Source organism: Nannospalax galili, unplaced genomic scaffold (genome assembly GCF_000622305.1).
Source record: "Nannospalax galili isolate Female #2095 unplaced genomic scaffold, S.galili_v1.0 scaffold1206, whole genome shotgun sequence".
NCBI lineage: Eukaryota > Metazoa > Chordata > Mammalia > Rodentia > Spalacidae > Nannospalax > Nannospalax galili.
Genome location: NW_008355162.1, coordinates 347,326 through 360,810, shown reverse-complemented (window position 1 = coordinate 360,810; position 13,485 = coordinate 347,326). Strand labels below are relative to the sequence as shown.

Below are 13,485 nucleotides of genomic sequence, written 5' to 3'. Positions count from 1 at the left end.
GGCATCAGAAACCTGGGCCTCATGTATGCATAAGGCACTCTACCATCTGAGGTGTATGTCCCCAGCTCTTGCTTCAAGCTTAATAATAATAAATTAATTAATTAATTAATTAAGCACTATTTTGATAACAGCCAGAATAAATCCACTCTTCAGCTCTTGGGGAACCTTTATTGCTAAGGCAGGCTGGCAAGCCAAGATTTAGTTTGGCTTTTTTAAAATATTCTTATATTTCAAAATAGCATTTTTCTAAATAGGGAGTAATAGTCATCATGTTGGTTCTGACTTTCCAAACTCCCACACTACCTTATTTGTAATTATGTTTAGTGTTACCCACCAGCTTGCCACAATGTAGAATCATCTGGTAAAAGAGTCTCAATGAGGGATGGTCTAGATCAGGTTGGCCTGTGGGCATGTCTGTAGAGGATTGTCTTCACTGCATTAACTGATGTGGGAGGACCCAGCCCACCATAGGTGGCATCATTCCCTAGGCAGGGAGTCCTGGAATGTACACTAGTAGAGGGGGTTCCTGAGCACAAGGAGGCAGGCATGCAGTCATTCGCTCTTGACTGTGGATGTGACTAGCTGTTTCAAGTCACTGCCTTGACTTCCCCAAAATGATGAACTGTAGCCTGGAATTAAAAGCCAAATTATCCCTCTCCCTAAGTTGTTTTTGTCAGGGTATTTCACCACAGCAACAGAAAGGAAACTAGGGCAGCAGTGATGGTCCTCTGAGTGACCTTTCTCATCACCCCTCTGTCCTGCCATCCTCTTTGCCCCACTTGGGAAAACCTGCCCACCTCAAATCTCAGCTCCTGTTCCACCAAAAGAGGACGCCTGTCTGGACCAGCTTGATGTGTGTGTGACCTCATGAGACATCTCCAGTCCCCTGAGAAGGACTGCTATGGTTTAGATGGACTTTTTCTTCCAAGATTCTCTGCTGAAGGCTTGGCCTCTGATTTGGTGATGCTGAGGTAACAGGACCTTTAAAAGGTAGGATCTAGTGGAAGGTGATTTGGTAACAGGGTTCTACCTTCATGGATGAATTAATACTATTCCTACGATGTGGGTGGGTCTCACAGGAGTGAATTAGTTCTCATGAGAATAGCTGCTGTGAAGTGAGGCTGAACCACATGTTTGGTCTCTATACTACCGCTCCTCTTTTTGCTTCTCTGTCATGCTGTTATGTAGCAAAGGGAGCAATCACCAGGACACTGGCGCCGTGTTCTTTGGACCTTTCAGCCACCAGAGTCATGGGCCAAATTATTTTTTTACTTATAAAGTACCCAACTTCTGATGTTTTATTATAGTTAGTAACACAAATTAGATTATCACAAAGGCACAGGCTAGCCCTTACACCTTTGTATTTTTTCTCTGCAGAGTCCTTGCTCAATAAATGTCTGTGGAACAAAATGGCCATAAACCTACATTAGTGAAAGAAAGCATAAGTTGTTGTACTTCAGGAAGATTCACTGAAACTGCCTAAGTATGTTCATTTAGGCCACTATAACAAAAATACCATAGACATAGACTGGGAACTAAAGAGATGGCTCAGTGGGTCAGAGCACTGGTTGCTATTATAGAGGACGAAGGCTCAGTTCCCAGTATTCACATGGTAGCTAACAACTGTCTATAACTCCAGTTCCAGGGCATCTGGCCTGTGTGGGCATCGTACACACATGATGCACCTTTCATACAGTCAGATAAAGCACTCATACACAGATAATAAAAATCAATCAATCAAAAATAAATAAATATTAAAAATACCATAGATTGGGTAGACTTACAAACAATAGAAATTTACTCTATACAGTTTTGTAGGCTGAAGTTCAGGGTCAAGGTGTCAACAGATTCAGTGTCTAGTGAAGGTCATTCCTTGGAGACAATTGTCTTTTCATTCTAATCTCCATAGTAGCTGGAAGGAGGACCCATCTCGGGTCTCTTCTAAGGGCACTAATTCTGCTTCCTGAAGGTTCTGCCTCCATGAACGATCCACTCCCCAATATGAGGGAAGCAGAAACATCCTGACCACAGCAGCACCTAATCTTACTGAGAACTCACTGTGTGCCAGGCACTTGGCCACATATTCCCACACAGCTGTCAATCAAAGAGCTCCATGGCTTTCAATGTTCTGTTGGTTCCAAGAATGAATACTCTGAGGGTTAAAGAGATTTCTTTCCTGATAACGTTTTGGTGGGATGAAGGGCAGATCTGACCAGGATGAAATTTTTCCCAGTGGCAAACCTCAACAGACAACCCAGGGCTGATTATGACAGTAAGCTGCAATACATGCTGTCTCTAGTCATTAAGAAGATTAAATTCAAGCCCTTACAGAATGAAAAGAGTTAAAATTCAATGAAACAGGGGCTGGAGAGATGGTCCAGTGGTTAAGAGCACTGGCTGCTCTTGCAGAAGACCTGGGTTCGAATCCCAGCACCCACATGGCAGCTAACAGCTGCCTGTAACTCCAGTTCCAGGGGATCTGATGCCCTCTTCTGACCTCTATGGCACTGCACGACATGGGTACACTGACATATATGCAGTAATACACTCATATACATAAAATAAAAATAGCAAATAAAATATTTTTAAAAATTAAATGAAATAAATGTTGTGCTTTCTGAGCAATAGGTAGGGTCCTATTACACCAAGATTTAGCTTGCTAGAATTCAACTATACACAGTGGTCAAAACATAGGCCATAAAATTAAATAGTATTTAAGCTATATTTTGCCTTTTTATATACTGGATATCATTATACATGGAATACTTACACAATGTTTGCACATGAGCAAGCACATGTATTAAGGCTCTGGGCTTGGATATAAAAATATGCAGAGAGGGGCTGGAAAGATGGCTCAGCAGTTAAGAGCATTTGCTGCTCCTGAAGAGGACCTGAGTTTTGTTCCCAGCACCCACATCAGATGATTCACAACCACCTGTAACTCCAGTTCCAGGGGACCCAACACCCTCCTCTGGAGTCTACAAGCACCCACCCTCATAGGCGCACACTCCTACACACACACACACACACACACACACACACATAATTTTTAAAAATATGCAGTGTGCTTTCTGAGCAGTTTTACATGCTTTTCTCTTTAAAATGGCCAAGGGCAATTTTGAAGCTAAGCAATTTTTGTCTTCCTTGCTGGCTAGGAAGGAAGGTCAGGTGAGAGGTGCTGAGTTTAAGGGCCATGTGTGCACAATTTGGTTCTTCCCCGGTGGGGTAGAGGCATCATCTCCAGAGAAGGGTCTACTTCTGCAGAGCTGATGGTCACTTCACAGAGCTAGTGGCTCACACTTAACACCCCTTACTTCAAACCAAAAATACATCTGCCTCTCGGGTTTATGTCTTGTTATTTTATTTTTTAAATATTTTATTATTTTTATTTTTATGTGTATGATATTTTGGCTGCATGTTTATAAATGCACCCATGTCATGCAAAGTCAACAGAGGCCAGAAGAGGGCATGGGATCTCCTGGAACTTGAGTTATGGATGGTTGTAAGCTGCCGTGTGGGTGCTGGAAATTGAATCTGGGTCCTCTGGAAAAACAGCAAGTGTTCTTAACCACCAAGTCATCTCTCTGGCCCCTGTTATCTTATTTTCAAAAGTAGTTTTCTTTTATATTAATATTAAATTTTAATAGCTTTCTTGAGATATAAATGCATTATAATATTATTTCATTTAAAGATTACAACTCCAAGGGTTTTAGTCTATTCAGAGTGTACATCCACTGCCACAATCCATGCTTAAGTGAACCTTTTATTCACATTAATTTTTCTCTGCAAATAATGAGAACGTTCCCTGGATGATAAGGCCAAAATTTCAGTCTATGAAAACTCATATAGCTACCGCGTATAATAGTGTAGGATGAAACAAGTCCTCCTAATCTGAATTTTTTTATTTCCGAGGTTATATCTCCTTTCTTTCAGCCTTGGCCTGAAAACATTAAATAGGAATTTTGAGAAATAAATAATTCACAAGTTTAAGATTGCACACCATTCTGACATGAGAAAATCTGCTCCCAGTTAGCATCTGAACCACCCTTATTCACAGTATCTACACTGTATACATTCTCCATCCATTAGTCACTTAGAAGCTGACTGCATTATCAGACTGAGTATCAGAGGATCCCAGTGTCAGATCAACTATCAAAATGCCACAGTCTCATATGACTACCAAATCCCCACAGTATCACACTGTTTGATTTAATAATGGCCCCAAGTACAAGAGCAGCAAAGGTAGCAATTCAGATCTCACAGAGGGAAGCCTGAAAGTCCTTTCTTATGAGTGAAGAGGTGAACGTTCTTGATTGACTAACAAAAGAAAAACCATATGACATCACAAGAGATCTTTTCTATTTGGGGAAATGATGGTTAAGCCAAATATGTGATCTGGCTGCGACTTGAGCAAGGTTTAATTCATCCATAAACAGTTCTCTGGCCCATGAGAACCCTTGTCACCATAGGGTTCAGCAAGATGTAGGGATGGGCCTTACAGGGTAGATCAAAGGAGGACATTGAGGCATAGGGGTCTGCAGAGGTATGATTTGCAGGCAAAGGAGCTGGGGGCTAAGAGATGGGAAGAGAATTCCTGGTGGGCTGGGGACAGTCAGCTCCCAGGCATGGCTCTTTACAAAGGCAACTTCTGCTCATTCTGCAAGTGTCAGCTGACAGGATCCTACAAGATTTACCACAGGTCCCTGACCCCCACCTTCTTAGAAACCAACATAGTCATTTATTTCCTATATAGGACTTGCTTCCTTGCCCTTTGGTTTAACACCCTCTTCCCACTACAACCTTCATGAGGTTAGGGAGCACATCTGTCTTATGCTATGGCATCCTCACCACATGAACCAAGCATATGTTAGGCGTACAATAAACAGTTGTTGAATGCGTGAATAAATGAATGGATGGGAATGACCAAAGGCAAGTGGCCAGAGATAGCCACCCCCAGCCATGCAAAAGTAGGTCTGCTTTTTGGAGCTCATCTTAACACACTGCACAGGCTTAAGAAATCATGCAGGGACTCAGGATCAAAGGCTCCATGGAGGCCATGCAGGCAGGGGGGCCGCTAAAGCTCAGGGCTCAACCCCCAACTGACAGATATTGACAATGACCAGTTCAGGGAAAGGACATCCTCTGAATGCCTGGTCATTATTGAATTCTTAGAATGTTATCTACAGTTCCTAGAGTGCTTGAGCCAGAAGAGATATATAGGTGGTTGGGGGTCTGGAGGATGAGGGAAAATGGTCAGTTTTGCAATGGGCACACTGGGATCCACATTCTGATCTTGTTGATATTATTTTGGAAAATTTCTCCATGTTTCTGTACATTGGTTTCCCAATGAGAGCACTGTCCTCACCATGCGTGAGAACAAGCAGTTCCACACAGAGAGGCCCAGCCTGCATGACAGAGGAAAGCCCTGCACCAAGGCAGCCATATCACCCATCCACCCAGGCTGGGTCCCCCCCCCGTCCCCGACTGTCCTCATCGTAACTGAGGGCAAGCAGCTCCATGCAGACAGGCCCTAGCTGAACCCATTTGGAGGAGGGCACTGCACCAAGGCTACCACATCACCATCCACCCAGGCCAGAACTCCCCATGACCCCCACATACACACACGCTGAGCCTCCTTCAATCATTGCCTATTGCTCCTCAGAACCAAAGGGACCAGGAGTCTAATATAAATGGAATTCCAAATTGCCGTACAGGACAGCATGGTCAAATTGGGTTGGGTTTTTTTTTTTTTTTTCCCTGAAGTTGAAGCAAGTCTACTTTCTAGAGCAAGGCCCTCAGGCGAGATCACTGAGTCAAGGGTGAGGGGTTGTGCTTTCTATTGTGTCTGGCCCTCACTCTTGAAGGCTGGGACAGAACATCATCATTTTATTGATGATGTGGGGATGACAATTTCTGTTGATTTCTCAAAGAAGGGAGAGTAAGGGCAGACACACTGTGGAAAGGTATGGCCTCACAGCTAAGTTCTGACAGAAAAATGGTTTTGAAGACCAGGCCATGGGTCCTGAGCAGACCCAGCACTTGCTCAGGATAAGGAGGGACTCAGCTTCTTGAGAGTCATCCCTATCCTGCCTCCTTGGAACTCCCTGGTTTCAAGTTACCATCAGAGGACCTGGAGAGATGACTCCACAGTTAAGAGCACTTGCTGCTCTTGCAGAAGACCAAATTCAGTTCCCAGCACCCATGTCAGGCAGCTCATAACCACCTGTAACTCTAGCTCCAAAGGGATTTGATGCCCTCTGGCCTCCTTGACACACACATGTATGATAGATAAAAAGTAGCCGTATGTTGAACAGGGTTGATCAGGAGAAAGCAGAGTTTATTAGCAAAGGAACACATGGGACAGATTCCCTTCCGGGCAGGGAAAATGGCTGCCTAGGCGGGAAGATATATTTTTTTTTAAAGTTGGGGGAAAGCGGGAGAGCAGGACTATTAAAACCTGTCCTCTTTAGACATCAAAGGGGAAGCCTGCTGTGTTGGCCAAACAGTGGAGAAAAGTTATCAGCTCGGTTCTCTTTTCTCAGGAGCTTGAGAAGTCCACAAGACCCTGTTGGTGAGGGGGTGGGGCTATCTGAACCTTAACAATGTATACAAACACAGACACATATACAAAAATAAAATAATTTTTTTAAAAAAATCCAAGTTACTATCTGATAAATCTACCAGAAAACATTAGATTCTGTTTCCTGGAACAAACATGGCCAAGGTACTTGTATTTGTAATAGAAAAGTCCTTAAAGTACACATCATTTTCAAATTTCTTCAAGAACAAGAGACAGGACTATATACTTTAAGCTTTATTAAAAGTAAAAAACTATAAGAAAAATATGTTTTGTTCAAACTTCCAAACTATGACTTTATAAGAAGCTGAAACCTTTTTTAATTAGAAAATTTATTTTTGGAAAACTAAGAAGCAACTGCTGACCAGATAAAATTGTTCATTTGTTTTTGGACTGAATTCATTTTCAATATTCTCTACTAAATTGTTAAACTCACTCATTTTTCTTTATAAGCTAATTTTGCTCAACGAAAATAATAAAAAGAATCTTTCCACTTCAGTGTTATTTAGGACTAGGAATGAAGCTTCGTTGGAGTGCTGGTCTAGCATGCAAAACCCCCAAGTTCCATCCCTGCACCATATAAACCTCACACAGTTGGCACACACTTGCAATTCTAGCACTCAGGAGGTATGGAGGCAGGGGGATCAGGAGGTCATCTTCAGTTAGATAGAAAGTTGAGGTCAGCCTGGGCTACATGAGACCTAGGCTTTGTTGTTGTTTTAAAGTGAAGTTTACTAATGCTATAACATGCAATTTCCGTGTTTCTCTGATCTGGGAAGGCCTGAGTAAAGAAGACTGACCCACCGAGGGAGTCCTGCTCTGTGAAGACTCTTGAAATTCAGCTCTACCTGAGGGGTAGAGAGATGGCTCTTCCAAAGGACTTGGTTCCCAAAACTGCTCTACCTGAGAGTGCCAACATCAGTCTAAAAGTCTGTATATTCACACACTGTAGTTGCATCTGATAGCTGTAGGAACCAACTGTGTGCTGGCTTTCTTGTCCTAACTACTCATTCAGGGACTTCCCATGAGCCTCATCTGAAACCAGCCACAGTGAGCCAGAGAGACTGACAACCAGGGGGCTGGAGAAATGACTCAGGGTTAAGAGCACTCACTGCTCTTACAGATGACCTAAGTTCTGTTCCCAACACCCAGGTCAGGTGGCTGGCTCACAACTGCCCCTTAACTCTAGCTCCCAGGAATCCGATGCCCTCCTCTGATCTCCGTGACCACCTGCACTCATGCACGTACCCTCTCCCAACATACACAGAATTTTTATTTAAACTGGCAAACCAGAAAGCCTGATGGTCAGTATATACCATTACATTGCTGGGTAGGGGTAGGTTTGGAGAGCCATCAAGCCAAGTAACTAATCCCAGGGTCCATGCCCTCATCAACTCCATCCAATCCTCACAAGAGACACTGCTTCTTTTTGAAGAATCCAGACGTGAAACGAAATGTTATAAGGAAGAAAGGGTGTCATAGCTGATAACGCTTTGAGAGCTGAAAGAAACAGAGGGAAAGATAAGCCTTGTGCTAAGTGGTCTAATCCCCTTGGATAGCCACTCCCTAAGCTGATCAATTGCAAGTGTAGTGTGTGTGTGTGTGTGTGTGTGTGCGTGTGTGTGTGTACAGCCCTGACCCTGTTATCTGGGTAAATAAAACCCATAGCTGCTTCTCCCAGGGGCACGATGAATAGGGAGAATGTGCCACATGGAAGGTAAGATAAAGGAAAGAACACACATTATATGACACATTATAAAGCTAACTTTTAAATTAAAGAGGAAATTCTTTTGGTCCAACTAGGTATGTGGTACTATGCCAGTGAACACAGAGGTGCTTAAATGATCCTGTACTCGCCTTCTGATAGTGTTAGATCTAGCCTGAGAGTGCAGGGACCAGGGTGTTTGGGTATATTGGGGTGCATGCTTATGGACCTCTGGATTGGGTCCTCAGGGCCAAGACTTGAACATCCAGGATTCCGAACATTTGGACAGTTCTGGAGAAAGCAACGATCCAACTGCAGTGGGATACTAACAGCTCTCTAAAGTATCAGTCTCTAATCCCTAGAGTCTGTGAAATTTACCTTTTATGAGAAAAAGTCTTTATAAATAAGATCATCAATTAAGGATCTTGAGGTGAGAGATTATCCTGGATACAGATGTGGGCCATGTGGCCACAGAGCAGAGACTGTAGTGATGCTATGTGTCCCAGCCTGGTGTTCCTGTAAACCACTGTGTCTGCAGAGCTCACACCTTCTTTCCTCTGGGGAAAGTCATCTCTGTTTCTTTGTGCTGTGCTGGGGTCCCAAACTGCCAGGTGAAAACAGGTAGCACTGGTGAGTGAGACAGGAGGGTCAGCTGGTACCCATCGGCCAAGGGGCCACCAGGGTGCTATTTAGAAATACAAACTCCAGGTTGTTGATCTTCGCGTGCTTTCCAAGGGGAATTTTTTTTTAAACTTACTTACATGAAAACTCCTAATTTTGTAATCTGGTAACTGGTTTTTTAAAAAACAGTTAAACCCTGTGCCCTGAACAGAAAGCTGTCTGTCTGCCTGGCCCAGCCAGACACTGCCAGGCTGTACCCTGTGCCCAAAGTCTCCTCTCTGTGTCAGCATGTGCCAGCTGGATTATCCTGTTTCTAGTCATGACTGGCCTCCACGGTGGCCCTCCACCTTACCTGCCCCTTCTGAGAGATGGAGTGGACCACATCCACAAGGCCTTCAGAACTTCAGAGCCTAGAAAGCAAAGCCTCTCCACAAGCGATCACTCATACTGGTTGCAAGAAAAACGAAAGAAGGGAAGAATGGAGAGAAAGAAATCATAACCTTCCTACTGGCAGCAACTCTCCATGTACGTACCTGTGATGGTTCAACAGCCAACCTGACACAATCTAGAATCACCTGGACAGGAGTCTCAATGAACTGCCTAGATTGCGTTGGTGTGTGGGCACGCCTGTGATGGATCTTCTTACTTGAGTTAACTGAGGTGACTTGACTGATCCTGTACTCACTTTCTGCCAATGGTGGGTCTGAGTCTGAGAGTGCTGGGGACAGGGTGCTTGAGTGTATCGAGGGGTGCATGCTGAATATGGTGGCACCCTGAACATGGGCTGGATCCTGGCCTGAATGAAGAGGAGACAGGAAGCCAAGGCCTGGCCTGCATGCATTAATTCCTTCTCTCTGCTCTTGACTGCAAATGTGACCAGCTGCTTCAAGTTCCTGCCCCTTGGCCTCCCCACAGTGTCAGACTGTAACCTGGAATTGTTAACCAAATAAACTTTTTCACCCTTAAGTTGTTTTCCTCAGGATATTTTACTACAGCAACAGGACCTGAGGCAGTGCCCAAGGGTTGCTTTAGCTAAACTCTCAGTGTATTGGAAGTTTTTGTGGAGCATCTGTGCAGTTGGAGGGTGGGCTCCTGTTGGGACCCAGCTCTCTGTGACAGAAGACATCCTCTGAACATGGTTACCAGCGTTTGGCCTTGATCCCCAATCTGCTTTGAATGACAGTAGGAGGTGCAGGCCAAGGAAAGGACCTAAAATAATTCCTGCTCAGATACAGGTGTGTACAGAGCTCTCTGGGCCTCAGTTTCCCCTAATGCAAAATGAAATGATACAATATTTGTAATATCCTTTTGCCAAAAGTACAACCGGTATTATTTTCCTGTAAAATGGACTAAACTACAAACGCGAACAACCAGTAAAGGAAAACCAGTATCCTGCCTATACATACACAGGCCATAGTCCCAGACAACCCAGGCAACCTGCCCCCACCAGTTCTGAACCTCAGACAGCTATCTGTGTGCAAAGGGTGCTTGGTAAGTGTTAAGTAAGACACATTAGCACTAAGCTGAGACTTTTTGCTGATCTACTTGAAAAGGAAACGGTTTTCTTTAGCCAGAATGTTTAGGACCCACAACTGAAGACTGGGGGCTGGAAGGGGTATTAGCAAGGATCACCCCCCCCTAAGAAAGCAGACTCCGAGAGCCCCCCTGGTCTAGCACATCCTCTTTGATTCTGGCTCTAAATGGGCACCCCACAAGTCAAGATTATGCTGAGCCTAGATCTCCTTTTGGTGGTTTCAAGGAACTTTTCAGACCCAGTCACAAATCAGTATCAAAGACTTCAGTGGATACAGATTGGTTATAACTCAAAACTCAACCTCTCCCAAAGCCATAATACGTGTGTGGTTCTTTAAGAAAGCCAAACAAAACCCCTGTGATTGTGAGAGTTGGAGGAGATAGTCCTCCAAAGCTTGGTCAGACAAAGGAGGTAGCAGGATCCAAGTAGGAAGCAGGGCGACAGGCTGGATGTGGTGAGCAACCAACGGAGAAGCCTCACTGGTTCGTTTCTTGCACAAGCCTGGCTCTAAGGCCACCAGAAGACCTTGAATGCTGCAGGATCCAAGTAGGAAGCAGGGCGACAGGCTGGATGTGGTGAGCAACCAACCGAGAAGCCTCACTGGTTCGAGGTTTCTTGCACAAGCCTGGCTCTAAGGCCACCAGAAGACCTTGAATGCTACACTTACAAGTCTTGACCCTGAGGGACTTTGGGATCTGGTAAAACTACCACCACTCTCATTTTTGTCTCGGGTAATGCCCCAAGGCAACCTTACTCTGTGGAGGGTACCCGGGGGTCCTGAGACTCTGGCTCTGTGTTCAGGAATTTAAACCAACTGGCCTGCTCCCTATGAATGAAGCTGCATCTCAAAGGCGCCTGCCTGTTCCTTGGTCAGTCGGTCCTCTTCCCTGATCCGCTGGCTGGCTCATGAAACAAGGCCTCTACAGACCTTGGCTCTGGACTCACCCACTGGCACACCCCTCCCCGCAAGCCCTCAGCAAACTCAGAGTGGCGCCTTTCATGGCTTCAAAAGTTCCACCAGGTTCTCCAGCCACAGGGGGCTGGAATGGGTAACTGAATCCTACTCAAGAGGGGTGGGGGGGGGAGCACAGTGACCTTTTGTCCCAGCATAAGTTCCTGGCTCTCCCGGGCCAGCCAGCGGAGGCGGCCCAACCAGCCAGGAGAGTAAGGAATTACAGATGTGCGCCCAGAGCGGCTGCCCTCCCTTCTGCACCCCAAGCCCCACCGGACACCTCAGCGTCGCCTGGAGCTGCGCCGCTATCCCTGTCCTCGACCCCTTCTCTTGCTTCTCCCCGGCGCCTCGCCCAGAGCTCTTTCCAGCAATGCTTCGCCACCGAACCCACCCTGCTAGGGACAGGAGGTCATTTAGGGTCGTAAGCAGGACGCACCGGCTCTTCCCAGCGCATCCGGAGCTGCTGGGGGATGCCCAGGGCTGGGCTGCCCACACCGCGCAGGTGAGGTCGCTTCTCCCGGGTGGGCGCGGCAGGCTGGGGACGACCACGTCGCGCCCACGATGCTCCAGCTTGCGCGTGGCGGCCTTTGTGGGCCAAGGGGAGGAAAGCGCCCTCCCGGGACACAGATCTGGAGACACCTCTGTGCTGCGGGGGCTCCAAGCCCGGGACTCCCCATTTCCTCCCCTCTGAGCGGGTCCCGGCTCGGCTCTTCTCACCAACGTCTCTCCGTCGGAGACGGAGTTTGGACACCATCCCCCGCCCCCCTTGTCCCCAAGACGCCACTCGGGGGCCGGGCGCGGGGTAGGTAGGCCTGGCTAAGGAAAGCCCAAGATCGGCGCCCCCAGCAGGCCCCCTGCGCCTGGCTGCTGATCCAGGCCCCAAGAGGCTCGGAAGGAGGCGGCCGCGCACTCACCGCACATCGTGGCTCCCGATCGCTCCGGACACTCCGAGAACTGGCTGTGCGCCCTGCGCTCCCGGGCTCTGGCTCCCGCCGCTCCACCTCCGGCCCTTATAGCCTCTAGTCTTCCGAGAGGGGTGGGGCTGGGGCGGGGCCTCCTCCCGCCTGCCTGCTCCCCATTGGTCCCAGGTTGTCGTGACAACGGCGGGGACAGGGCCCCCAAGAGTCACGGAAAGGGGTGAGGGGCTGCGCCCAAGCGTCTGTCCCAAATGAGCTGAAGGCGCGGGGGCTGAGCGGCGGCAAACAACCTAATTCAAACAGATTGGACGTGGAACCCCAGCCAGGGGCCTGATGGCTCTGTGCCTCAGTTTCTTCATCTGTAAAATGGGGATAACAAAAGAACGTACCTCTCAGGTCTTGGTCGAGTTAAAGGCAGTCTGTGTAAGGAATAGATCATAATGTCAGGCGCGCGCGCACAACACACGTGCACACACTCACGTGCACACACGAAAACCTAACAGTGGGCCCCTGTTCTTGGAATGTACCCCGGTGCCAGACTCTTTTCAGAGCAAAAAAAAAAAAAAAAAAAAAAAAAGGCGGAAAAAGCAACACACACTAGACTTGTAAACTTGGCTGCTACCCTACGAGGACAGAGCTGGGCTTGCCGGAGAAAGGAGAAAACCAGAGCTCCTTGGAGATGGAAAAGATCGTGACCAAGACGTGGCAGAACTCGAACCTGGGATGCCCTGTACCCCTGGAACTCGGAGATTCCCCCGGAAGCCACCCGGTGATGGAGCTGTGCTGGCGGACCTGTCTGGCCAGCACTGAGCCAGCTCAAGAGCCCGGGGTTCCACCGCCCAGTGTAGCCTGGAGCCTCAGTTCGATCCCTTGGTGAGTCACCGAGGCTGCCCCCGCCCCCCCCCCCGCTGGTTCCCGGCTGTCCTCTCCTCCCCACTGCTCTCCAGCCCCTCATCCCCTGACGAAGGTCACGAGAACTGGCCCAATATTTGCTCACTTTGAAGCCATCTGGTGTTTTTGGGGGGGGGGTTGTTTTTTTTAACTTAAAAAAAAAATCTTGACTTTCTAAACAGATCTTCTCCACTCATGAAAAAAAAAAAAAAGCCCAAGTCTTGTGTACAGCATTTTCCTGGCTTTGCTCGCAAGGCCCGGGCACTGAGGAGTTTGTTGTACCCACTG

At 47.1% G+C, this 13,485-nt stretch overlaps 1 protein-coding gene across 1 annotated transcript in view; it reads right to left on the bottom strand.

The window, feature by feature from the left end:
• Nucleotides 1-12,397, bottom strand: part of Gfpt2 (glutamine-fructose-6-phosphate transaminase 2) — a 55,334-nt gene extending 42,937 nt beyond the window's left edge. The window contains exon 1 of the mRNA XM_008852233.2: nucleotides 12,304-12,397. Coding sequence (XP_008850455.1) covers nucleotides 12,304-12,310 — 7 coding nt within the window. The 5' untranslated portion in view covers nucleotides 12,311-12,397. The remainder of the gene's footprint in view (nucleotides 1-12,303) is intronic.
• Nucleotides 12,398-13,485: the final 1,088 nt, after the last annotated feature.